The following is a 25585-nucleotide window of genomic DNA, read 5'->3' as shown; positions in this document are numbered from 1 at the left end:
AGGCAGAGCCGGTCCTTTCCTCCTGGCTCGGGATGCAAGTCTCATGAGAGAACTGGACATGCGGCCTTTGCAGACACAGACACAGCAGCTGTTGGGCTCCCCACCTCGCGCAGTAAAACAAACGATTCCCTCCAGACTTAGGACTTGTGATCATAAGTTTTATTAGTCTTAGGAGGGGAAGATCATCAATACTCCCTCAAATTAAAAAAAAGTACAAAAGCTACCTACAAAACGTTGAGATCAGACGACTAAACTTTCCCGACTCAGGGCCAAGTTCTGCAAGGGAGAAAGAAAGAAACAAGGCTGTGAGCTGAGGAGGACTGGAGAAGAGGGTCCAGAAAGGTTCTTAGAGCCAGGGAGGGCTATTCACTTACCTTCTTAAGCCTGCGCTCCCGTGAGGCCTGGGAATCAGTCTCAGAGTAAGGGGGAGGCGCTGGAGGGTAGTAGGCCTCCTCCTCTTCCTCTTCCTCCCTGTAAGGCCTCCTCTCTGCTGGCTTCTTTTTCCTCAAGGCCTCTTCTAGTAACCGCCCATCATATTCGGGGTCCCCAGACCTAGAGCCATCATCCCGGGGGTCCTTGGAGCGAGGGTAGCGGGCTCTAGAGTCAGCATGAGGGCGGTCTCTAGACCTGAAGTCATCGTAGTAGGGATCCCGGGAGTGTGGAAAGTGCCTTGAGTCGTCTTGGTTGTAGAGGTCATCACGGCTGCGGCTTCTGGGGGGTGAATAAGCCCGGCCCCTCCTCCCACTACTTGGGGGAGACCTCCTCCCTGATTCAGCAGAGGTGGGCCGGGTGAGGTCATCCAGAGCATCCACAGAATGAGCCCGGGGCCGCCCGGACCTCCAGCCACTCTCTGGCCGCTCCCTGGGGGACTCTTGCTCCCACCTCCTGGAACTCCGGGGTGAGTGGTGACCCCATTCCTCATCCCGGATTGGGGTGAGGGCAGGGCCCCGGTAAGGCCGGGATCTCCAGTCGTCCTCGTGGAGAGAGGTGACTTCACTCATGGCTGGAGGGAAGGAAGGTGTCACTTACTGGTGGGAGGAGATCAGGACCTAATGGCAGGAGCCCTGGGGTCCAGTCATGTCACCCACTTGGCTCATACACTCTCTAGGGGGCCCTAGGCTTCTCATCTATTGAGTGATGATGTGCAGGATCCTGTGCACTTCATTGTAATGTTGGTAGAGAATGAGGAATTGTGTCTAGGATTTGGAGCAAGCATCCCAAGGGCAGGTATCAGGAAGACATGCTTCCCCCAACCCCCTCAAGAATCCCTCAGACCCCAAGGCACCTGCTCACCTCGCTCTACACGGCCATTGGGGGGACCAGGTCGAGAAGGGTCAAAGTTGGCCAGCTCCTTCTCCATGTAGTACAGGACCCGCATGGAGTCGTCCTGCTGGTTGGCCTGAATCCTATAGCCACTACGGATTTCTAGGGACAAGAGATGGAGGTGATCAGTTTGGGAGAATGGACACTGACCCAGCCCCCTCCTCTACAGGCATGTCCAACCTCATAACGATTGGTTCTCACCAGAGGTCACATTGCTGTCTGTGTCACGAAGCAGGGGTACCTGGGAGCTGTGGCCGCCGACTGGGGGAGATTGGCTGTCAGTAACTGCCCATCTGGAGCAAAATCCTGAATTCCCAGCCTGCTCTCCCCTGCCCCTAATCCCTCTTCCAGCCCCAGACCCCTTAATGGCCAAATGCCCAGCCTACCCCCTGCCCTTGTTGCTCCTGGCTCCCCCAGGCCTCACCTGAGCTATTCCTGTCGAAGTCTCCAGAGTACCCGTTGTAGAGAGGGCCCATGGGAATCATGGCTGGCGGGGGCGGGGTCTTGGCAGGGGAGAGGTGGGCATAGGTGCTGGGGGAGTAGATGCTCGGGACGCCAGAGGTGGCTGCTTTGCCGGCAGCATACACTGGGGAGGACACAAAGCATGAGAAGGCCCAAGAGCTACAATGCCCTTCACTGATAGAGGAGGGTGTGGAGGGACATGTGCCTTCTCCCTACTCTTCCCCCCAAGGCCTCTGCCCCACCAGCTGAGCAGCTTCCCTAGGTGCTTGGGTGGTTTCTGCAGGGTCCCTGAGGCGAGGGGAAATCAGCTTCACTGAGTCCACACCTGTGTCATTCCTCACGGAAGTTTTAGGACGCGGGTGTACACTGGCAGCCCGTAGCCCGTCTGACAGGTCAGTATGGTTGGTTTGACTGTATAATGGTTTGCCAACATCTGACAAAGTTTTACATAAAATCCCAACTCTCCTGCCAACTTACCATGAAACGTGGCCACCCCAGGCCTGCGTTCTTACAGAGCAACAGGGGCAGGGATGCCCACGTGTTGGACCCACACACTAGAATCAAGCAGTCCCTTTGGCAGCTGAACCCCTGCTCTAGAAAAATGGATCATCTGGAGCAGGGGGATCCCATGCCCGCTCCCCTCTCGTGCCTGCTGGGTGCCCCCCACGGGGTCTTCCAAACCCAGACATGATGGGAATCAGTCTGAAGCAGGAGCCTGGGAGCCTCAACGCTCACTTGCCTCAGCCAGGCAGCAAAGCATCTCCTCTAGTGTTTCCAACTTGGGGCCAGGGCCACGCCCACCCCGCCCACCCCGCCCACCCCCCTCCACCGGTTCTAGGCTTGACAGCTCAAGAGCAAATCCTCCTCGCTGCCTCCCTCCCGGGCAAGAGGCTGGGTTCTGGTGCAGCCAAGTCTTGGGCCTGGGCAAGCCGCTTTCTTCCTGGGACAGGAAGGTGGAGTGGGGAGACGGGCTCAGAAAGCTCCTTTCGCCTCTGATTCAGTTGGGAAGCAGAAGGTTCAGAGTGCTCAGTTGATCTGCTGTTTTATAATGAGCTGTGGGAGCTGCTGCACCAGATCAGCCCAGCAGGGCTGTGGCTATGGCAGAAATAACAGGGCCTCCGGCAGGGAGTTAATAGGACCTCGGTTTGGGGTAACAGGGTCTCAGGATGGAGGAAACGGGGGCCTGGGACAGGCATTCACAGTCCTGGTCCCAGCCTTAATTAGTGGGGTAACTGCAAACCTGGTTGCAGCCCTTGGGGCTCCTACCCCACCCATGAAGTGGATTAACACCCGCTACCTGAGCAAGAAGCAAGAAGCTCTCAACTAATGGCGAGAGGGAGAGGGGAAGGCCAGCACGGGCCTCCGGAGAGCAGTGGGTTTCTTTTTTCAGGGCAATGGTACTTTAATGGTGATGAGCAGGTTGCCCACCGCTGAGTTCAGTGACCTCCACGCACCGAGCTGTGGCCCCATGCTGGGCCCTTGCACACAGTCTTCCTTTAACGCTCATGACACCCCCCCCCATGACTCCAGGACCTTGCAGAGAGGGAAAACAGGCTGCTCATCTGAGGTCACATGGTAGGAGGGACAGGGCTGTGATTTGCATCCTGGCCCTCGGTCATCACCGACGCTGACAGGGGCCAAGTCCAGTGGCCAGTGGGCATGGAGCCCTCTATGCAGGCCGAGCCCCACAATGAATGCCGGACACAGCAGTTCGCCAGATCCCAACTCACCTTGTACAGCAGGCTCTGCTATGGCCTCATTTTACAGAGGAAACTAGGGCTGAGAGGGGAGGTCACTCACTGGGCTTCCAGACAGGTAAGGTGTCCAGCCAGGCCTCACACCCCCACCTGTCCAAGCTTGCAACAAGTGCCTTGAGTTTACTTGACCTGTGTTACACTGGAGTTACGGCACGTGGACACCTTGAATATCAGTATGCCAGCGCACCTCAGTCTGGATACATGGGTAATTCTTTCCGCCACCTGTTCACTGCTGGCCTAGAAATGAGCAGGGGCTGTGAGAAGAGCCCCTCTCTTGTCTCTCACCTTCTAGGTGCTCCTAACATGTAAAGTTATTTGTTTCCAGCTGTTGATGTATCATCTGTTCATCCACCAAAGATATGGTGAACTTGACAATGACAAGGGAAAAGGCGAGGTGCCCTCACTAAGAACTAGTAGAGAAAGATGCTCTCAACGCAAGGGACAAGAGAACAGACATATCTGAATATAAAGAAGTGACCAGTGTAAACTTCCACCTCAGACTTGATGAAAACAGTCATGAAAACTTCCGGACAACTGAGTGCAGAGGCAATGGTTCACCCGGAAGCCCTCTGGAAGGCCACAGGGAACTGGCCGCACTGACGTCCTTGAGGAGGGGAAATGGGGCAGCGGGAGGAGGGAGACTCTCCCTTTCCCCACCCTGTTTTGTTGGCTTCTTCTCCTGCCATCTCTGGTCCCTCGTCCCATCCCAGCCCTGCGGGGACCCACTTGGACGTGCCAGGTATGTCCTTCAGCGGCATCCGTGGGAAAGCTGGAGTGCCTGTGTGGGTGTGAGTTGTTAAAAGCTGCAAAAATTTGGTGGGGCTGTAAACCTCGTTTGGTTTCTTACCTTTTTCCACTTCAGTTTGTTTTTAAAGGGAGCTTTACTTTCCAGTAAAGAATGTTTTGTACTATTTTTTTTTTTACCACATGCAGAGATTATCTTTTCAGAAGGAAAGACTCAAAATAGATCAAAAGTAAAAGTGAAAAGTTGAAGTATCTAAATGATAATCTAAAACAGCAGGACCTCCTTGGCCTATTTTCTCCCAAATTGTTCCCCTCATAACCTCCAGACTGGCGAGTGGCTCTGGACCCAGGGGGAGGCCAAGTGGGGTCAGACACGCGAGGGGCACTTACGAGCCTCTGGGCAGCAGCACTTGTCGGGGCAGCAGGGACACCTGACATAACAGCAGCAGGTGTGGGGGCAGCACTGACACCAGCAGATGCCCAGGAGGAGGAAAACGAGGAAGACGGCCAGGCAGACCACGACCACGAACAGCCAGTCTGCAGAGAGATGAGGACAGGCCCTGAGCTGGGAAGACTGGGAGGGCGCAGGGACACAGGCATGGGGGACGGTGCAGAGCTGGGGCAGGGGGTGGGGGGGGGGCGCGTTTTGCAAAGCTTGCTGGGGAAGCTGCAGCCCTTGCTGGATTCTCTACGTGGAGGCTGGGGCCGCAGAGGGACACCCACTCCTCTACAACCCAGGCCAATCCCAGAGTTAGGGAACTCGCCCTGGGCTCATCCAGACCAGGCGGTAAATGAGAGGCAACCCGTCCAGAGCAAGACAAGCTATAGCCTTGAGAGGGGACAGAGAGCCAGCTGCCCAGATCCCAACCCCCAGAAGAGCACTGCAGGCACCAGTCACATGAGCCCCCTGCCTACACCCCAGCTCCTCATCAGCTAGCCCAGCCCAGCCCAGCCCAGAGGACCAGCCCACAGCATCACTAGATGCTACAGAGTTGGAGTCAGGCGGGGTTAGTGGGGTCCGAGCAAGAGCTGTTTAGGGCAGGGGAGGATACTTAGACAGAAGCGGTCAGTGGTGTGTGGGGGACTCCACCCCCGTACCTTCCATGGGCCCCGCCTGAAAACCTGGTAAGAGCTCAGCCACCCCTGAGGTCCTGCCTGGAGGGACAAAAGAGAGACAGATTATGCTGGCAAGGGCCACCAAGGCCACCCCTCTCCTGAAGCCCAGCTCCAGGCTCGTCAGGGTGGAGGTGTGCCCTGCAGCAGAGATGGGGTTGGTGGCCTAGGAGGGTCCTAGCATGCGTTTCCTGCACCTTCCCCCACCCCATGTGATTGCTGTTTTCCAGAAGGTTTCTGGAAATTTAAGTGTCTCATCACGCCACAGGGGATTCTGTTGCCCCCAAAGCATTCTAGAACATACACGATGGGTTCTGAAGGTTCGACCTCAGCTTGGGCTCGCCATCTTTTCCACATACACGGGTCCCATCACCTCAGGGCCTGTCCCAGGTGACAGGGCCAGTCCTGTTCCATCAGGCGTAGCAGGCATAGTATGCCAGGGCCCATGAAAATGTTTTAATGTGTTTTAAATTCTGAAGGAAAAAAATGTAATAATACTGAATATATAATAATGACTTGTCTCTATAGCAGTGCAATCATAAAATACTTTTCTCTTAATCCAGAGGAAGTCCCATGAAGGCAAATGTGACCACAGCCCACAAACGTCACAGTATGGCCCTGGTTCTCTGCCCACCAGGATTCCCTACGCAAGTTTCATGGCCCAGCTAGTGCCTTCCCTTCTGGGCCACTGGCCCCTCTGTTCCCCACAAGCACCGTATCTCGGGGACACCTGCACAGCGGCTCTACACCAGCAAAGCTCTATCCGGAGCTCAGCGCCCCATGGAGGGGTTCCAGCACGTAAACCAGCGGTTCTCAAAGTGTAGTCCTGTCCACAAGGCCAAGCCACTCTCCGAATAGCACTAAGCCATTGTTTTCGCTTCTCGTACTCCTCCTCTGGTTAGAGGTGCAGGGGAGCTTTCCAGAGGCTCCGTGACACGTGTTGGTGTCACTCCTCTGGTGGTGATGGGTTGTGCGCTTGTGTCCCTCGTGCTTTAAAAATTTCCCGGTTTCCATTTGTGTCAGTGGGTCCTGAAACTCAATTTTGAGACATCCTGATGTAGATTGTGCCTTTTACCAAAGGACGCACAGAGCTCTCTGGGTCACTGCTGCATGGGTTCTGTCACCCAGGCATGAACTCTGTTGCATGATCCCTGTCATGTGTGCTCATTCACACATGCATCACCGTGCATCACGCCTGTGATGATGGCAACGTGCGGCCCGACAGCACCTCACATATAGCGCACACCGCTCGGGACTATATGTGTTGGCTGAGAACAGAGCATCCAGCAAATGGCAGCATCCCTTCCACACGTGGCAGGGGGTGCCTCACAACCAGGTGGGGGCTACTGGTGGGTCCCCCAGCCTGCCCCTCCCTGGGCATGTGGAGGCAGCCTTGCTTGAGGGGAGCCCTAACCATACAAGCCACACAGTGCCATCCCTGCAGGGCAGAAGCCTCCTCTCAGTCATACACACCATTTATCTTCCTCGCTCACTGCCGATCAACGCTGACTGTTGCTATGTTTTTAAAAACTGAGACTGGGATGAGGTGGAGTCCCCATTTCTCACTATTCCTATTTTGGCTCTGGCTTATTTGAAATGTTGCGGGGGGGGTGGGGTCCTTGCCAGGGGTGCAGGGTACAGATAAGCCCAAGTGACTGGTGGTGCTGTGCAGGGAGAGCAAAGCAGGCGACAGAGCCCAGAGCCGGAGGGCAGACGCACAGAAAAGGCAGAAGAGGCCCCGCCCCCACCCCTCAGGGCGCAGCCCACTCACCAAGGACAATGAGCTCTGCATAGGCCTCGTTGTTCCCCTGGAGGTCCTGGGCCGAGACCACCGAGCAGTAGTACACACCGCTGTCCCCCCAAGCCGTCTGGTCAAAGGTCAGGTCAGCATCTGCATCAGGAGGAGATGGGTGAGGGCACCACGGGGCAGGGGGCGCCTGACCCCAGGCCGGGCCGGAGTCCTCCCACCTCGAGCCCAGCAGGAAGGGGGCTGCAGATGGAGCGAGTGAGAATTCAATCACTCACACCGAGGGCGAGCTGCCTCCTGGACTCTGATCTCAAAACTTTATGGGTTATTTCAAGAAGCCTGTGAGGTGGGTACTGTTATCTTTCCTGTTTAGTGTAGAAGAGGTCTGGGGAGATGATTTAATCCACCTGGAATTGCACAGCTCATCGGCGTGAAGCTGGGACGGTCTCACTCTGGGGCCTTCCTGTGCCACCCCTCAGCTTCCTGGCACGACCCACCCCAGAGCCTAGTGAGGACCCAGGATAAGGAGGCAAAGATAAATAGGCCAGGTTCCAGGAATCAGGAGACGCCCAGGCGTGAGAAGGCGGGGGTGCGAGAGGGAAAGACAGACCAGCTCCCTAGTCCATCCAGCCCCCACATTCCAGGTCAGTCCTGGGGCTTGGGGACGCTCCCCTCTGAAGCAGCCCTTGGGCAAGGAGCCTGTCAATGATGCCAGTAATGAAAGTCTTTCAGCACATCCGGTTTCCTCTTGACTCCTCAAGCCCTAATTAGTTAAATCCCTTCGGGCATTCACCACGCAGGACGGGGTGAGACTCGCTGGGCAACTCCACCTCGGCCTGGTGGTGGACAGGACATAGGAACAGGCCAGAGCAGCCCCACAGCTCACGGCAGCTCAATTCCCGACCGTTCTGGCTCCTGCGGACCCGCCTCCCAGCTGCCCTCCCCCAGGCCAGCTCTGAGGGCAGCCTCCGTGCGTGTGCCCCAGTCCGCAGCCCCACCGGAGGATCGGCCAGTTGCTGAAGGAATGAAAGATACAGAGCTTTCTTCCTTCTTTGGAAAGAAGACCTCACATCCATAGAAAAACCTCCTTTCAGCATCTGTCGACCCCATTCCAAATGCCTCGCCCTGGCCCACAAGCTCCCTGGCTTAATCAGGCCACTGGTTGCTGCACCTGCCTCGGCCCTACCCCTCCCCTTGGCTCACCAGGCTCCAGCCCTACCCACCTCCTCACTGTCCCCCTCACTGGGCTTACCCAACCTGGGCTTCCGCTCGCGCTGTTCCCTCTGCTGCTCTGTGTTCTCAGCCCGACAGCTGAATTATACCAGCTGGCTTAGGGGCTGGCTGCCTGCAATTCCATCCCCAGGAGAATGTGGGCTCCAGGCAAACAGAACCTGGTGTGTCTCTGTCACTGCTGAGTCCCCAGGGCCTGGCCAGGAACTGGAAATGGACCCCTTCCCTCCTCTCCTGACCTTTAGCATTCTGGGCACTTGGCTATATTCAAATAGGTGCTTGCTATTGTCATTTGATACTGGACACATGACTACTGAATGCCTCCGATGTTCCTGGCAGTATCTGAGACACCTGGTATACTAGAGAGCAACAGTTCTCAAAGTGCGACCCGTGGAACCTGGGGTTCCCCAAGACCTTTTCAGAGGATCCTTGAGGTCAAAGTTATTTTCGTAATAATAGTGAGGTATTTGCCTTTCTCGCTTAATCTCTCATGAGTGTACGATGGGGTTTTCCAGAGGCTACGGGCACGTGCTATCATGACATACTGAATGCAGAAGCAGCTTTGAGAACCCAGCTCCTCCAATTTAGCCAGATGTTAAGGAGATGGGCAAAAATAGAAAAACAATGCTGTACTTTTCCATTAAATTTTTTGTTTTGGAAAATACGGTTATTTTCTCAAAAATGTTATTTGTATTACTTGATAGAGTTCATGATTGTCATTTTAAATATTTTTTAACCTTCTCTCTGTTTTCTAGCTATAAAAACAAAGCTCTTGGAGGACGTCCGTAATGGAGTGGAGAGGAGGCCTAAGACCCGCACGTTTGAGAACCACTGCTGCAGACAGCAGCTGGAAATCCCTGCCCTTGCAGAGCTCAGCTCCTACCTGGAAAAGACAGACAAATAAAAAATTTAAACATATCACGGATCAGGGGGCGATAAGCAGTATGAAGGTCAGACAGGAAGAGCCTCCAGGGTGGAGGTGGGGGTTGTGCGAGTGTAAGTAATCCAGGGAGGCCTCCAGGTAAGGTGACCTTCGGAGCAGACAGGGAGAAGTGGACACGACCTCTCCGCTACCCCCGCCATGGTCACACGTCCAGCCCCCAGTCACTGAGCTATGTGCTCAGTCCCTTTACCAGTATTCTTTCACAGAATCATCATAAAACTCTAAGCTACTTTCCCCAATCCTCTGGATTCTCCATTACCCACTCTCAGCCCATCCTCTTTTCCACTTATATCTTCAAATCAGACTCCTGCACATGCCAGAGCCCAGAGCTGAGGGTGGGCGAGGAGGCAGCCCCGTCACAGCACGGGCTCCTGTGGGCCGGATCCCGGCCTCAATGCGTTTTGTTTGGCCTGCGTGATGTTTTCAAAATCTGTGAAAACTATGGCTTTCCGGCTTCTTTTGATCAATTCTAAGGCCTGGGCCTACCTCCTTCCTGCAAGGCGCACCCTGTTCCCGGTCTACAGCTGGTCCTAACACCGCCTGGGCTGGGCACTGCTCTAATTGTTTGAGGTGCGGGGAGACGATGTTGGGTCTCTGGCTGGGAAGCTGGGCCTTCCTCCACCCCTCTGGGCCTCTGATTCCCCATCTGCACACAGCAGAGGCAGCCCTCGGGGTCTCAGGGGTCCTACGGGCTCTCAGGTCCAGCGCCACCGGGTGGGCAGCATGTGGGCCCCAAGCAGCCCAAAGAGGTAGAAATGGGGCCCCTATCCAGGTGCCCACGTCACCCAAAGCTGGGAAGGATGGAAAGGGGAGCAGGACCCAACCGAGGTGAGGGACACCACTCTGTTTTGCCCAAGATGACTTTCACTTTTAAAACCCAGGCAGTTGGTGACCCTAGGAACACGCAAGGGAGTTCCACTTTTCTCCATCCGCAAAGCTGAAACGAAGGAAGCACCCACGGCTGCTGGGCTTCCTGAGAGGCCACACGCACAATGGATGTTTACAAATCATGGCCTGTATCAAACATGGGCCCAGGTCAAGACAGCTTGAAAGACCTGGGCCTGAGTTCTCTGGAGCGGGGAAAAGTCTGCCCCAGATGGAGCTGGAGGGTCCCCCTGGAGTCCTGGGCTCAGCAGAGGAGGCGTGATTCCATTAGCATTGGAGCTGTCCTGACAGGGCTGCAGGGCCGCCCACTCATGCCTGGTCCAGGCTGGAGAGGTCCCTGGGTTGTGGGGTCAGGGCCTGTACAGGTTGAACCCCAAATCCCCCACCCACTGCGCCAGAAGCCTTTTATCCTCAAGAAGAGCAGAATGCTTTGGATTGAGCTGCCCATAGAAATTCAAGGCCAGCAGGGCTGGTCCCTCCCCAGAACAGGACTGACAGGCTGGGTCCCTGTCCATGGTCTACAACAGACGGAGGGGAGGAGCGCACTCCACAGCCTGGTTTCTTAGGGTCTGCAAGGGGATGCAGGCCCCTCTTTGTCCCTCTCTGTCCCCAGGCCCCTCTCTGTCCCCAGGCCCACGATGAAAACTCTAATCCTTGTTCAAGCAGATGAGCCTTCATCTCTCGCCCACTGCTGCCCAACACCTTCCTCTCTGCCCTCTAGATTTGTCAGCCCCGGTTCCTCTTCAGATCACATTTGCAGCGGTCTTAAGGTGGGTGCCTGAGTCATTCCACGTAGCACAACACCCAGGTCTGCTTTCTTTGTAGCGCTTAGTACCCTATGAAATCCTCTTACTCTATCTGCTTGTTTGCTGCCAGTCTCATCCCATGAGACTGTCGCCTCCTTGAGGGCAGGGATGTCAGCTGTCCTGATCAATGCTCTATCCTCAGTACCAGAGCATCTGGCACTTGGCAGATAAACATTGAATGAATGGATGAATGAACGAGTGACTTCCCCACCACCCCTCACTTAGTCCCAACTTCCTATCAGCAGGCAGCATTACAGTCAAGGACAAAGGCTCTGAGGGCAGCCTGGGTTCGAAACCCAAATCCAGCTCTTGCCTGGCTGCACGCCAACACACACAAGAGCTACTTGCCCTCTCTATGCCTCAGCTGTCCTGAGTGTCATATGTGGGTGTGAGGACTCAAAGGGAGAATGTATGTAAAGCACTTGGCAAGTCAGAAGCTTTCTCCACTGAAATTCCTCACCTCTTTGGTTCACCCTTGTTACCTCCTTGGTGAGTTCTTTGCTGACCTCCCTGGGCAAGCAAAGGGTTACGAGCTTGGAGACGAGGCCCCAAGTGGCTGACTTAGGATCCCACCAGCTGCGAGACCCAGTGCAAGTCACCTTCCCTCTCTGGGTCTCTGTAAGATGACAGTACTAGAATCCACTCACTCCATTACTGCGGTCTAAATGAGCTCACCCACGTCAGCCTGGATTAGAGGGTGGCGCATAGGAGTCCCTTAATAAGCTGTTACTTATATAAATTTTACTCATTATTGCTGGTATCATCAGTATGATTATAGAACCCCTGCCTCTCTCTCCATTACCACTTTTATTTTCAAGCACTTGATGGCAAGTGTGTTTATCTTGTCTGTCTCTCTCACCAGAATTCGAGGTCCAGGAGGGAAGGGATTTGATGATTTTGTTTACTGCTGTATTTCCAGGGCCTCAGACAGTGCCTGGTGTATATATTAGGTAGTCAATAAATCTTTGCTGTTAAATAAGTATAGGAATGGATGGATGGGTAAAGGAAGGCTCCCTCTCTGTCAATCCTTTCAGACCCTGGCACTGACAAGCTTCCAGGTGGGGACTTCAGGTTGGGCATGGGGGAGCCAGTGCCACCCCCTCCCCAAGCTAGCCCAGCCCAGCCCCTTGCCTTCTCCACTCCCCACCCAACATACTTCCTGTGATGGTGATCCTCCGGCCCTGGTAGTAGTCTCCCAGGGTCACAGCATTGCCCTGCTTGGTGGCCACAACCCTGACGGTGCGCACGCTGTCCTGGCACTCCACATAGGGGTTGTAGCCCGGGTTACCAGCCGCCAGCTGGGCGTTGAGCTGGTTGTCCACACTGGCTGGGGAGAAGGCATCTGCGATGCGGTCCCGGCAGAAAGACTTGTACTTCCAGATCACGATGGGTGCTGTGGGGGTCGTGGTCAACTGGTAGGTGCAGGGTAGGGTCACAGGTTGGAAGAGGATCACCACGTGGTAGGGGTCTGACACAGTCACCTGGATGGCGCTAGCAGGAGCTGAGGACAAGAAGAGAGTCAGCAGGGGCCGCTGGGCTCAAGGAAGTGCTTCAGCAGGAATGCACAACATCACAGTCACCACCTTGACATTTACAAGTGTACGGTTTTACAGAGCGCCTGACACACATTGTTCCTTAATCCCCAGGACCGGTGAGGCAGCTCTGGTAATCATGCCCATTTTATAGACCCAGGGGGCTGAAGTGGCCAGTGCGAGGTCCACAGCCAGATTCCTGGGACATCCTGTCTGTCCCTCCTTCAAGAGTGTGGCCTCTGAACCACCCCAGTCGCCTCTTCCCTTGGCCATTCTCTCATGGAAAGGGCCTTTCTGTGGCCTGTACAGGGAAGCCCAAATGGCCCCTCAACAAAGCCCACAGTGCTCAAGGCCCCCCTTCAAAAACAACCACCAAGTGTCCCAAGTTACTCTGGATTTTCTGAATTTGAGGTGGTGGGGAGGTGGGGTAGATTTTGGAGTTGTTTGAACAGCTTTGCCATAAAGTAGCTACAGCTCCCATAATGTCTCTACCAACCTCCCACCTCACCCCACCCAAAGCCTTCTCTAATGAACACGCCACAAGTTGTTTGCTGAAAGATAAAGGCCTCCTGACACCCCAACCCAAATAAACATCAAATCCAGGTGAAAGCTTGCCAGTTTCCAACAAAGTCCGTAAGTCCATCCCACCAGACCCTTACACACAGATACTTCAGAGCTCCCCACTACGAGATAGGTTGGATTGGAGGGGTAGGGAGTTCCTAATACCGCACCCACCCGAGACCTGGGCGCTGTTTCTTGATCTCTCCCTCCACGAGTCGTCTCAGCCAGCCCCGGAGTACTCTCTCACTGTTACCCCACGGTTTGGAAACCTCGGCGCCCTCCCAAGTCCCCATCCCGGCCTTTCTCAGTGCTCGGGTGGTCCCTCACCCCTATCCCACAAAGAGTCCCATTCTTCCCGCTCCAGGGTTCGCTGTCCCGGGAGTTTCACTTCCTGTTATCTCTGAACAAGGGCGGGGGAGCGCTCTCAGGCGCGAAAGGGGAATTCCTCTCACCCTGGCACACTCGGGATCTCCGGAGACCCCGGGGATCAGGAGGGCTTAGTCTATGCGCTCCCCCTCCCCCCAGCTCTCTTGCCTCCTCGGCGGTGTAGAACTCCATCCATCGCCCTTCTATAGTGCCCTCCCGCCGTTCCGCGGCACCAGGGGCCCCGCTCTCCGTACCTGTGCACAAGGTGCTGAGAAAGAGCCACACGAGGACTACCGCGCCCCAGCCCGGGGTGGCCGGAAAGGAGCCCAGCCCCCCGGAGAGGCGGCGGGCCGAAGGCGCCATCGCAGCCGTCTGGGCGCGTCGGGCCCGCGCGTCCACTCCCAGGTACCAGGAGGGTAGGGGGCGCGGCGCGCACCAAGCCTGGGAGGGGTACCTGCTCCTCCCCTTCCCGCTTCCGTTCCTTGTTCCTATTCCACGCCCACCCTACCCTGTTCTAAGACTTTAATGAGAGGAAACATCGTGGGCGAAGAGCACGCTTCCAGCTTTCGGGGAGAAACTTGCTTGACCCACTATGGATCTCCGAGCTACTCCACCCCCCGTGCGCTCTGGGGAATGGATCGGCCCAGGTACACAGGACAAGAACGGAGGGCAGGGCTAGGGGGTGGGTGGCGAGGAGGGGCTCCTCCACCTCCCTCCCCGGAAGTGGGCTGACCCAGGTGCACTCCAGCCCCGAGGGTCAGAACCAAGTGGCCAGCCCGCCGGGAGGGCTCTTGCAGCCCAGGGATCCCGTCCGGCCCCCTCCTGCTCCAGTCATGCCGAGCGGAGTATGAATCACGAGAACCGAGACTCAACTGGGGTGATTCACCTGTTGAAGGAGGCGGACCCTGCCGCGCACCTGTTCCCTCTCTGCCCACACCCCTCTCCCTGGCTGGCGATGGACCCGCCTAGGTACACCCTGCGGGAGGGGCGAGTCTAAGCGGACTTTGGGCTGGAAGAGGCTTGTCCGTGGCGCCTGACTTTTCCACTGGCCCGTGACTCCCCTAGTCCGGGTGGCCGGAGGCACTGCAGGCCCCTTGTGCCTTTCACTTAGATGATGTAAAGAACCTGGCGAAGTTCTCGGAAAGGAAGTGTGCCCCCTTAGGGACGCCCGAGGAGAAGTGGGCCCAGGAAAAGTTGGAATTCTACTTAGTAAGTGTTCTCGGCCTTCCCCTTCCCCCAACCCCCCCCCCCCCCCGCGCCATTCCTAACTCTTGGTTTAGCCCCTAGGCTTCCCTCGCCCCAGGTCTGGCCTCCGGAAACTATGGCTCTTAAAGGGGCCGAGGAGGCACGGGACTAAGGACGGATTTCCGCCTAAGGATTCCTAGGGACTGGGCCACCTGCGCCGAGGGCGGGCCAGGGCGAGGCTAGGCTCCCGGAACGCATGGCGCTCAACGTAGCTCTGCTGCCCCCCGATGGCGGCGAGGGAAGCGCGTCCTGGGGAACTCTGGAGTTCGAAGGATTCTCTGTGGAAGTCACAAACTGGTCCCTGGCTGGCTGGCTGGCTAGGTACCAGGGATGTTTCATTCCACCGTATCCTGTTAAAACCCAAGTTAGATCACGACCTTCTGCTCAAAACCTTCCTGTGTCTCCCACTCGCAGCAGAAATCAAAATACAGGGGACTGATCTCTCTCTGACCTCACAACTCTCCCCCTGGCGCAGTCAACTAGAGCCACCTGGTCTCCTCTGCGTTCCGGAATGTGCCTTTGACTCCCATTTCAAGCCCATTGCCCTCGCTACTCCCTCTGCGGGGATACCCTTCCCTCAGATGGCCACCTGGTCCTCCAGCTCTTTTAGGGCTTCCTTAAAGATCACCTTTGCAGTGACACCTTCCCTGACCACTTTTTATAAAATTTCAGCCGGGTCATGTCATCCCTCCTCACCATTGTTGTTCTTTTATTGTGGTAAAATACACATACCTTAATGTTAATCATTTTAACCATTTGTAAATATACGATTCAATGGCACTAATGACATTCACTTTGCTGTGTACCCATCACCACTATTTACACCATATCTTTTTCATCATCCCCTATATAAACTCTGTACCAGTTTAACAATAACTTCCCATTCCCACCTGCCCCCAGCCCCTGGTAACCTCCATTGTACTTTCTTTCTCTATCAGATTGCTTATTCTGGGTACCTCATATAAGAGGAAACATAGAACATTTGTCCTCTGTCTGGCTTATTGCACTAAGCATATTTTCAAGGTCCATCCATGTTGTAACGTATGTAACAATCAAAATTTCTTTCCTTTCTGTAGCTGAATAGTATTTCATTGTATGCATATACCACATTACATGTATTCATTTATCTGTTGTTAGATACTTGGTGGAGTTAGAAAAAGGTGGAAACCTTTTGATTATTGGAAATAATGCTGCTATGAACATTGGTGTACAGATACCTGCTTTTAGTTCTTTTGGATATATACCTAGGAGTGGATTACTAGGTCATAAGATAGTTCTACTTTTAAACTTGAGGAACTGCCAAGCTATTTTCCACATTGATGCACCTTTTACATTCCCACCAGCAATGCACAAGGGTTTACATCCTCACCAACACTTTTTGTTTTTCTGTTTTCTTGATTATAACTATCCTAATTGGTGTGAAGTAGCATCTCATCAGGGTTTTAATTTGCATTTCCCTAATGACTAACGATGTTGAGCATCTTTTCTTCTGCTTCTTGGCCATTTGTGTATCATCTTTGGAGAAATACCTACTCAAACATTGCCTATTTTTGGATTGGGGTGTCTGGTTTTCTGTTGTTGAATTGTAGGAGTTCTTTTTATATTCTGAATAGTAATCACTTGTCAGATATATAATTTGCAATTGTCTTTTCACTTTCTTGATAGTGTCCTTTGATTCAGAACAGTGCTTAATTGGATGAAGTTCAGTTTATCTAGTTTTTTCTTTTGTTTCCTGTGTTTTTGGTGTCATATCTATGAAGTTGTTGACAAATACAAGGTCATAAGAATTTTCTCCAGTGTTTTCTTCTTAAAGTTTAATAGTTTTAGCTCTTAAGTTAGGTCTTTGATCAATGTTTAGGGTTTTTTTTTTGTATATCATATAAAGTAAGAGTGCAACTTCATTCTTTTGCATGTGGTTATCCAGTTTTTCCATCACACTTGTTGAAAAGAATGTTCTTTACCTACTAAATGATCTTGACACCCTTGTCAGAAACCAACTGACCCTATATATAAGGGTTTATTTCTGGGTTTTCAATGCTATTCCATCTATATGTCTACCCTTATGCCACTACCATACTATTTTAATTACTGTAGCTTTGTAGTAAGTTCTGAAGTTCAGAAGAGTGAGTCCTCCAACATTATTCTCCTTTTTCCAGATTGTTTTGGTTATTCAGGGTCTAGGGCAATTTTTTATGAACAATTAGCTTTCATTTTTTTGAAAAAAGCTGTTGGAATTTTGGTAAGCACTGTGTTGAATCTGCAGATTGCTTTGGGTGGTACTGACATCTTAAGAATGTTAAGTCTTTGATTTCATGAACACAGAATGTCTTTCCATTTATTTAGATATTCTTTAATTTCTGTTAGCAGTCATTTGTAGTTTCAGCATACCTGGTTAGATTTACTCCTAAGTATTTAATTCTTTTATATGTGATTGTAAATGAAAGTGCCCTCTTGATTTCTTTCACCTACCTGGTTAGATTTATTCCTAAGTATTTAATTCTTTTATATGTGATTGTAAATGAAACTGCCCTCTTGATTTCTTTTTGGTACTGTTCAGTGCTGGTATATAGAAACACAACGGATTTTTGAGTGTTAATCTTGTACCCTGCAACTTTGCTGAATTCGTTTTTGAGCTCTAGAAGGTTTCTTGTGGATTCTTTTGCATTTTCCACGTATAAGATGATGTCATCTGAGATTAAGGATAGTTTCACCCCTTCCTTTCCAATTTGAATGTTTTTTACTTCTTTTCTTGTTTGATTGCTGTGGGTAGGACTTCCAGTACAAAGTTGAATCGCAGTGGTGAAAGCAGGCATCCTTGTCTTGGCCCTTGGTCTTAGGGGGAGAGCGTTCAATCTTTAACCATTGAGCATGATGTTAGAAGTGGATTTTTCTTCATAATACCCTTTATCATGTTGAGGAATTTTCCTTCTGTTCTTAGTTTCCAGGGGTCTTTGTCATGAAAGGTATTGGATTTTGTCAAATGCCTTTTCTGCATCAATTGAGATGATCGTGTGATTTTTCCCCCTTCATTCTATCAACATGATGTATTACATTGATTGATTTTCTCATGTTGAACAACTCTTACATCCCTGCATCATAGTGAATAATCCTTTTAATATACTTCTGGATTGAAATTGCTAATATTTTGTTGGGGGGGTTGCATCTATAGTCATAAAGGATATTGGTCTGTAATTTTCTTGCGGTATTTTTGTTGGGCTTTAGTATCAGAATGAATTAGGAATTGTTTCCCACTCTTTAATTTTTTTCAGAGTTTGAGAAGAAATTGGTGTTAATTCTTCTTTAGCTCTTTGGTTGAACTAATCTGTGAAACCATCTGTCCCAGGACTCTTCTTTGCTAGGATGTTCTTAATTGTAGATTCAATCTCCTTATTTTATTTTAATTTTTTAATATATTTTTATTGAAGTATAATCAGTTTACAGTGTTGTGTCAATTTCTGGTGTATAGCACAATACTTCAGTCATATAGGAACATACATATATTCGTTTTCATATTCTTTTTCACCATATGTTGCTACAAGATACTGACTATGGTTCCCTGTGCTACATAGTATAAACTTGTTTATCTATTTCAATCTCTTTATTTGTTACAGGTCTGTTGAGGTGTTCTGTTTCTTCTTGAGTCAGTTTAGGTAAATGCATGTTTCAAGGAAATTGACCATTTCTTCTAGGTTGTCTAATTTGTTGGCATATAGTTGTTCGTAGTATTCTCTTATAGTCCTTTTTATTTCTGTAAGCTCAGTAGTAATGCCTGCACTTTCATTTCTGATTTTACTTATTTATGTCTTCTGTCTTTTTTCCCTTGTTAGACTAACCTTAGGTTTGTCAATTTTGTTGATTTTTTTAAATTAATTTTTGGTTTCATTGATTCTCTCCATTTCTTTCCTATTCTCTATTTTATCTGCCTTTGCTCTACTCTTTGTCACTTCTTTTCTTCTGCCAGTTTTGGGTATAGCTTGCTCCTCTTTTTCTAGTTACTTAAGGTGTGAAGTTAGGTTACTATTTTGAGATTTTTTTCTTCTTTAATGTAGGCATTAACAGCTATAAATTTCTCTCTGAGTACTCCGTTTGCTGTATCTAATAAGTCTGAGTACCCTGTATTTTCATTTTCACTCATCTTTAAATATTTTCTAATTCCCCTTGTGATTTCTTCTTAGACCTACTTATTATTTAAGAGACTGTTGTTTAATTTCCTCATAGTTGTAAGTTTTCCAGTTTTTCTTGTGTTACTGACTTCTAACTTAATCCCACTGTGGCCAGAGAAGTCACTTTGTATGATACCTGTCATTTAAAATTTACCAAGACTTAATCTGTGACCTAGCATATGATATATCCTGGAAAATGTCCCCTTGATGCTGGTATTTTATTGTTGGATTGAGTGTTCTGTATATGTCTGTTAGGTCTAATTAGTTTATTGTGTTGATTAAGTCCTCTATTTTCTTACTTATCATCTGTCTGTTCTAACCATTATGAAAGTGGGATATTTAAGTCTCCAGCATTATTGTAGAACCGTCTATTTCTCCCTGCAATTCTGTCCACGTTTGCTTCATATGTTGAGGTTCTGTTACTAGGTGTGTAAATGTTTATATTGGTTGTAACTTCTTGCTATATCAAACTTTTCATTAATATGTAATGTTCTTTGTCTCTCAAAATCTTTTTTGACTTAAAGTCTATTATGTTTTCTACCTCTTTATTGATAGTCTCACTTTGTTCATACATCATTTTTCTGTCTTTCTCTGTCTCTGTTGATTTTTGAGCATTTTATGACAGATTAATTCTTTGTCTAGTATGTCTGCCACCGGGGTTCCCTTAGAGACATTTGTCTGTTTTCCTTTGAATGGGATACTTTCCTGTTTATACCTTGTGATTTTGTTGTGGTTGTTGTTGTTGAAAATGGACATTTAAATCTTCTAAGTGGTAACTCTGGAAATCATATTTCCCCCCTTCCCAGGGTTTGCTGGAGTTTTGTTGTGGCAGTTTTAGAATGTGTCTGTGCTGGGGATCGGCCTGAGGTGAACACTTAAGCTCACCTCCGATCTTTTCTGAGCTTGCATCTTTCTCTGGGTTTGTGCAATGACTTTCTAAATCCTCCTGTATTCTGTAGGCATGTTGTTTTTGAATGTCCTAATCCCTAAATGTGTGGCTCCCAATCCAGGGGGGAAAGTGGAGAAAACCCAGCAGTCCCTTTCAATCTCCTGGAAGCCACTTCAGCCGGTGGGAGCTGAAACAATGGTGACCTGCCTCTGTGTCTGCACCTCTGTGATCAGAAGCAGTAATCTGAGGGGGGAGGGTATAGCTCAAGTGGAAAAGCATATGCTTAGCATGCGTGAAGTCCTGGGTTCAATCCCCAGTACCTCCTCCAAATATAAATAAATAAACCTAATTGCCTCCCCCTCATTAAAAAAAAAAAAAAAAACAGTAATCTGCAATCAGAATGCAGATTTGGAGGACAAGGTCCTTATTGCCCATCCTTCAGTAATAACACTGACTGAGCACTTTACAACAGCTCATCAAATCCCCATTTGAGCCTTCTGTGGCCCGTACCATTAAAATCCCTATTTTGAAAATGAGGAAACTGAGGTTCACAGAGAGAAAGCCATTTGACCAGGCCTTTATTGCAAGAAGAGTCTTCATTGTAGCTCCACAAAAATGTGAGAAAGAAGAACAGCCCTTGGAAGCTGGGAGCTGACCTGACACTCATAACTGGATGTTGGTGTTTCTAGGAGCTGGCCTAGAACTCACAGCTGGGTCACTAGAAAGAATTTCACCGAACACCAGCATTACACAAAGTCTCTCTATGACTGATGAACCAAGATAAAAACAAGACCACTCCAGGAGTGGGAGCAGGGTAACAGCTCAGTGGCAGAGCACGTGCTCAGCATCCACAAGGTCCCAGGTTCAATCCCCAGTACCTTTATTAAAAAAAAATAAAATAAAAAAACCAAGACCACACCATAATCATGTCCCAACACAGACAAAACAGGGACATTGTCCAAGCCACAAAATACGAAACATCTCCCTCTCCCATTCTTCTCACCTTCTAGGCAAGATAGACTTACTCCCACTTCCTGATAGCACCCAATCCAGAGAAAATCCCCACTTTCTTGACTTCATGCCTGAGTCAAATAAAACATGACCAAATTCTACAAGTCTTTTCTGACACCTCCTTACTGAGATGATGCACCAGTTCCCCATCGTGCACGCCTTCCCTCGCTGCACTTAGTCAACAAATCCAACGTTGTCCAGCCACACGTGTGTTCCTGGCTGAAGTACACTGACATGTGCCTAACATGTTCCCACCTCAGGGCCTTTGCATGTACTGTGTGCTTAGTCCAGACTCTGCTTCGTCTGCCTCATCCTCTGTAGGTCTGCCCTTAAAGGTCTCTCTCCCTGCTTTATTCTCCTTCAAAGCCCTTACCAGGACCTGATGTTTTATTAGTCACTTATTTGTTTACCATCTGTTTTCCCCCAAGGTAAAGACGATACCACTCAGCAAATATTCCATGTGCTCCCCTACATTTCTCAGCCCCTCTAGAGTTAGGTGGGGCTATGTGAGTAACTCTAGGTTAATAGCCTGCAAACAAAAGTAATGTAGATCCCTCCCAGGCCAGAACATTTAATTGCCAGTGCATGACTCACTGTCCTCTCTTCTCTTGCTGCAGCTGCTAATGACGTTACAGATGGTGTAGCCTCCATCAGCCATGGTATCCGAAGGGACCATCCCACATTGGACACGTAGCATTAACCAAAAACAACAACAACAACAACAACAACAACAACAAACTATATTAAGCCTCTGAGACCCCAGAATTCTTTTGTTCTACAGCATAACCTAATTTATCCTGATTAACATATCCCCCACTAGAATGCAGACTCCAAGAGAACAGGGACTTAGCCTGGATCCTTAGTGCCTGGTGCAGTTTGAGTAAGCAATAATTATTTATGGAGTAAATAAACATGCCAGGCACAGGAAGACAAAGTTCCTGGGCCTGAATTACTCTTAATAAAAGGTGGATCAAGAAATGAAACTGATCCCCAGACCTAGGACTGAAACCACTTGGCCACATTCCCACTAACTAACCACAGTCTTTTTCCCAACCCAGATTGTTCCAAGAGTTTGACATGAATCTTTTAAAGCAGCCATAGTTTGTGATGGGAAGTTCTAATGTCCCATTTTACAGTTGGGGGAAGCGAGGTTTAGCAAGTCTCAGCAACTTGCCTAAGGCTACGTAGCTCACATACTACCTACTACAGTCCTGGGACAAGTGATACTTCCCATCCATGGGTGCTGTGGCAGACATGGTTGGTTACACCAAATAAGTGTTTTCTTCTACATCTGTCCTGCATACGAAGCCCTGATTTTGTTGCAGGGCTGGTGGTTTCTTCAGTGACTGTTGTAGTGAGAGATGGTTTTATTTTCCTGGACCTGGAGAACAAATTCTGATTGGCTTAAGCCAATCATGCAAATTTTCTTTCCTTTCAGAGATTGGTTTGAATTTGCACCAGGGACCTAATTTTGGCCAGTGGAACTTTAGGAGAGAGCTGATGGGAGGATTTGGGGAATGGTTTTAACTTTATGACATAAAGGAACACTCCTTATAGATTCCTGAAAAAACTAAAAATAGACTTAGATAAAGAAGTTGTGGTATATTTATATGATGGAATACTACTTAGTCATAAAAAAGAATAAAACAATGCCATTTGCAGCAGCATGGATGGACCTGGAGATTGTCATTCTAAGTGAAGTAAGCCAGAAAGAGAAAGAAAAATACCATATGAGATCGCTTCTATGTGGAATCTTAAAAAAAGACACAAATGAACTTATTTACAAAACAGAAACAGACTCACAGACATAGAGAACAGACTTACGGTCACCAAGGGGAGAGGGGGTGGGAAGGGGTAAATTGGGAATTCAAGATTTGCAGATACTAGCTAGTATATATAAAATAGATAAACAAGTTTCTACTTCATCGCACAGGGAACTATATTCAATATCTTATAGTAACTTATGAAAAAGAATATGAAAAAAATATGTATGTATATGTATGACTAAAACATTATACAGTAAACCAGAAATTGACACAACATTGTAAACTGACTATACCTCATTTTAAAAAATGAGGGAAAAAAGAACACTCCTTGCAGTAGACATGAGCTGCAGTTATCATTCCTGACTGCCATTTGCTAAGTGTTTCATTGACAAAGTAAAATCCATTTCCTTTGTTGGGTTGGTGGATGAGTGGTGCCATGTAACCATTTCTGGCCAATGGTAGTAAGTGACATGTGTCATTTAAGGTCCAAGCATTTAATTGTAGACATGAAATCCAACAGAGCTCTCTTTCTTCCTGCTCTGCCATAGAATTGGAAATGTCCGAGGTGGCAGTTGCTCAATCATCCTGGACCCCTGAGTGATCATAATGCCAGCCCATAATGGACATGGACAGTGAGTGAGAAGTAAAGGCATGTTACTGTAAGTCAGAGAGATTGGGGCAAAGTTCATCACAGTAGCCAATAGCTTATCTTGAGTGATACAGAAATTAGTGTCAGGAAAGTGGGGCACTGCTGTAATAAAAAAATAATAAAAACATGTGGCATTGGCTTAGACCCAGCAAAGGGTACAAGAAAACTTATTTGAAGCCAAGAGAATGGAAATTATTGCCTGAGATACTTTGGGAAGCAGATAACGTACTTGAACTTGCGGCTTTAGGGGAAGGAGAACACAGAACAATAGGAGTGAATATCAGGCAAAGTCGGCCCCAAATTGGCAAGGACCTTGAGAGGCAAAGCCCCTTTAAAACTCATCTTTTGTCAAGGATAAAAATCAAGGCTAAAATCACATGTAACCATGGTTAAAATCTCTGAATGAAATAAGATACACCCAGGAAACCCTTAAGATACTCCAAGATAGACAAAACAGCTCAGTGAAATAGGGATGGTGAATATAGCTTCCCAAGGATGCCTGGTGGCATCTAAGGTGCCTGCGATGACACACAGAAAGAGGGAGAGATAAGGAACATCTTTGAACAGAACCAGAGATATGGTCTTTGGCACATGGGCTTGACTGGAGGCTTGTAAGAACCCTTAGGCCCACACTTTGGGAGACAAATCAGAATAAGAAAACTGTTCATGGGCCACGGAGGGCACATCTTTCAGTACTATATTAGGTGTAGCCAAGAAGTATAATGGAAAAGGGGGTATCTCCCCGGAGAATGAAGACATAAGCCACAGTGAATAAAGGTTTGGGAAGCTCCCCACCCCCGAGGAGCTGATCTGGTGCTAATGAAGGAATCCTTCCCATCTACAAGATAGGAGGCCCGTGCAGTATCTTCCCACTGGATTTTAGAAATGGTCCAGACCAGTGATTTCTGTGTGTCTCCCCGACTTCCCCTTTCTGCTGGGCGTCAAGCCATTTTGCCCCCTTCCCGCACTGTATACTGAGTCTGTGGAGGGCAAATAATTTGGCTTTTTGGTGCACTTGTTCTGACTTGGACTCACTCCCAGCGTTCCTACCTGGCTCTCGCAGGCATTTGCGTTTTCAGCCCCACCACCTACACTGAGCTATTTAATGATGTGAACTGAATTGGGCTCCAGGAAGTGCCGTGGATCAAGGGTGATTCCACCGCCCGGGGCTGAGGCCTGGGTTCTGTGGGTGACTTCACAATGCCCAGGGGGGTTCCCGGCCTGCTGTAGTCTCAGGCTACCATGCTGGCCACCCTGTGGCTGCTTAGCCTTTCTGTCCCCACTTTGTGGGCCCAGGTATTAATCAGCTGTGCCTACAAGAGTTTCTGCCAGCGAGGCCTCGTCTCGGGCAGTGATGTTGTCCTGCAGTGTGACCACCCTGGGGCACGCTGGTACTTCTCTTCCCTGCAGGGCGAGGATCCTTTATTGCTCTCCTCAACGCCTGACATGAAGAAACTGCCCGGGGGCAGCCTCCAGCTGACCAACCCCCAGCCCTCCCAGACAGGCCTCTATCACTGCCAGGACAACAACAGTGCCTTCGTGGTGGAGTATGAGGTTGATTTCCAAGATGTCACCGCTCTGCATATTACCCACAGAGACCTGGGCCAAAAGCCCCTGGAGAATGGGACCCTGAGTCTGGGTGGCAAGGAGCTCATCTTCACCCACTGGGAGCCCTGGCAGGACTGTAACCGCTGTGGGGGACCAGGTGAGCGCAAACGCCTGGGGTACTGCTACATAGAGGAGCCTCTGGAAGCACCCATGCCCTGCTGGCTCTATCTGGGGGCAGAGAAGGTGCAGTACAGCCGCATGCGGCCTGAGCTGCAGGTGGAAGCCTGCCTCACACCCTGCGACCACATCAAGGAAATCAACCAGCCATACTTCGTCTTCGACATTCCCCAGCTGGGCAAGTTGACCAACACCATGTGGCTCACCTGCCCCTTGGCCTCCATCTACAGGTGACTGGACCAGGGCATCAGCCCTACCTTTGACCCTCCCCCAGGCTTTGTTTCCTGTGCCCTCCTGGGCCACGGGGTTACATTCCAATAGAGAAGCAGGGTCTATCTCCCTGCCCATAAGCCTTCAAGGTCAGTCTGTGCAGGAAGGGGTTTCTTCACTGGCTTGTTCAGATATTCATTCAGCAAGAATTCTCTGCTGCCCCCTTCTGAGCCAGACCCTGGGCAGGTGATGTTGGGGACACTGTGGTGACCAACAAAGACCCAGTCCCCACCCCCATAGGCTCCTGATACTCAAGGGTAGACCAAATGTAAAACCTAGAGACCAAGACATTCTAGCCCATGCCCATGTCAACATAGACATTGGTGTGGTTTTTCCTCCTCACTGGACTCTGATACCATTCACCTAACCAGCCTTGCACCAATTTGACAGTCATGTTA

At 50.0% G+C, this 25585-nt stretch overlaps 2 protein-coding genes and 1 long non-coding RNA gene across 5 annotated transcripts; 2 read left to right on the top strand and 1 right to left on the bottom strand.

Moving 5' to 3' along the window:
• Nucleotides 1–144: 144 nt before the first annotated feature.
• LSR (lipolysis stimulated lipoprotein receptor) lies at nt 145–14056 on the bottom strand. Of its 3 annotated transcripts, XM_064489239.1 has the most exons (10): nt 13724–14056; nt 12167–12511; nt 7171–7290; nt 5385–5441; nt 4677–4823; nt 1748–1909; nt 1525–1584; nt 1294–1425; nt 375–1003; nt 145–276 (listed from the first exon to the last, which is right to left on the bottom strand). In XM_064489239.1, the coding sequence occupies exons 1-10, from the start codon at nt 13830–13832 to the stop codon at nt 241–243; spliced, it is 1797 nt and encodes a 598-aa protein (XP_064345309.1). In that variant the 5' UTR covers nt 13833–14056; the 3' UTR covers nt 145–240. The 3 variants fall into 3 exon arrangements, with proteins under 3 accessions (XP_064345309.1, XP_064345310.1, XP_064345311.1); XM_064489240.1 differs by lacking the exon at nt 5385–5441; XM_064489241.1 differs by lacking the exons at nt 1525–1584; nt 1748–1909.
• Nucleotides 2611–9730, top strand: LOC116154628 (uncharacterized). The gene is made up of 3 exons (XR_004138542.2): nt 2611–4281; nt 5963–7492; nt 9132–9730. It is a non-coding gene; the product is annotated as an uncharacterized LOC116154628 (long non-coding RNA).
• Nucleotides 14053–25304, top strand: LOC105088035 (protein FAM187B). Its single transcript, XM_010978808.3, has 2 exons — nt 14053–14116; nt 24603–25304. Exon 2 carries the CDS (start codon nt 24639–24641, stop codon nt 25149–25151), a length of 513 nt encoding a protein of 170 aa, XP_010977110.2. The 5' UTR covers nt 14053–14116; nt 24603–24638; the 3' UTR covers nt 25152–25304.
• The last annotated feature ends 281 nt before the right edge of the window (nt 25305–25585 follow it).

Source organism: Camelus dromedarius, chromosome 9 (assembly GCF_036321535.1).
Source record: "Camelus dromedarius isolate mCamDro1 chromosome 9, mCamDro1.pat, whole genome shotgun sequence".
Classification (NCBI taxonomy): Eukaryota; Metazoa; Chordata; class Mammalia; order Artiodactyla; family Camelidae; genus Camelus; species Camelus dromedarius.
The sequence above is the reverse complement of the archived record's forward strand: the minus strand, read 5'-3'. Positions and strand labels throughout refer to the sequence as shown.

Excerpts from the sequence above, each read along its gene's own strand:
- LSR (XM_064489239.1), bottom strand. The coding sequence starts at position 13,832 with ATGGCGCCTTCGGCCCGCCGCCTCTCCGGGGGGCTGGGCTCCTTTCCG. Across the intron at positions 4,824-5,384 it reads TCAGGCGGGGCCCATGGAAG|ACTGGCTGTTCGTGGTCGTG; the intron begins GTACGGGGGTGG and ends ATCTCTCTGCAG. Across the intron at positions 1,910-4,676 it reads GTGCTGCTGCCCAGAGGCTC|TGTATGCTGCCGGCAAAGCA; the intron begins GTAAGTGCCCCT and ends TGTCCTCCCCAG.
- LOC105088035 (XM_010978808.3), top strand. The coding sequence starts at position 24,639 with ATGAAGAAACTGCCCGGGGGCAGCCTCCAGCTGACCAACCCCCAGCCC.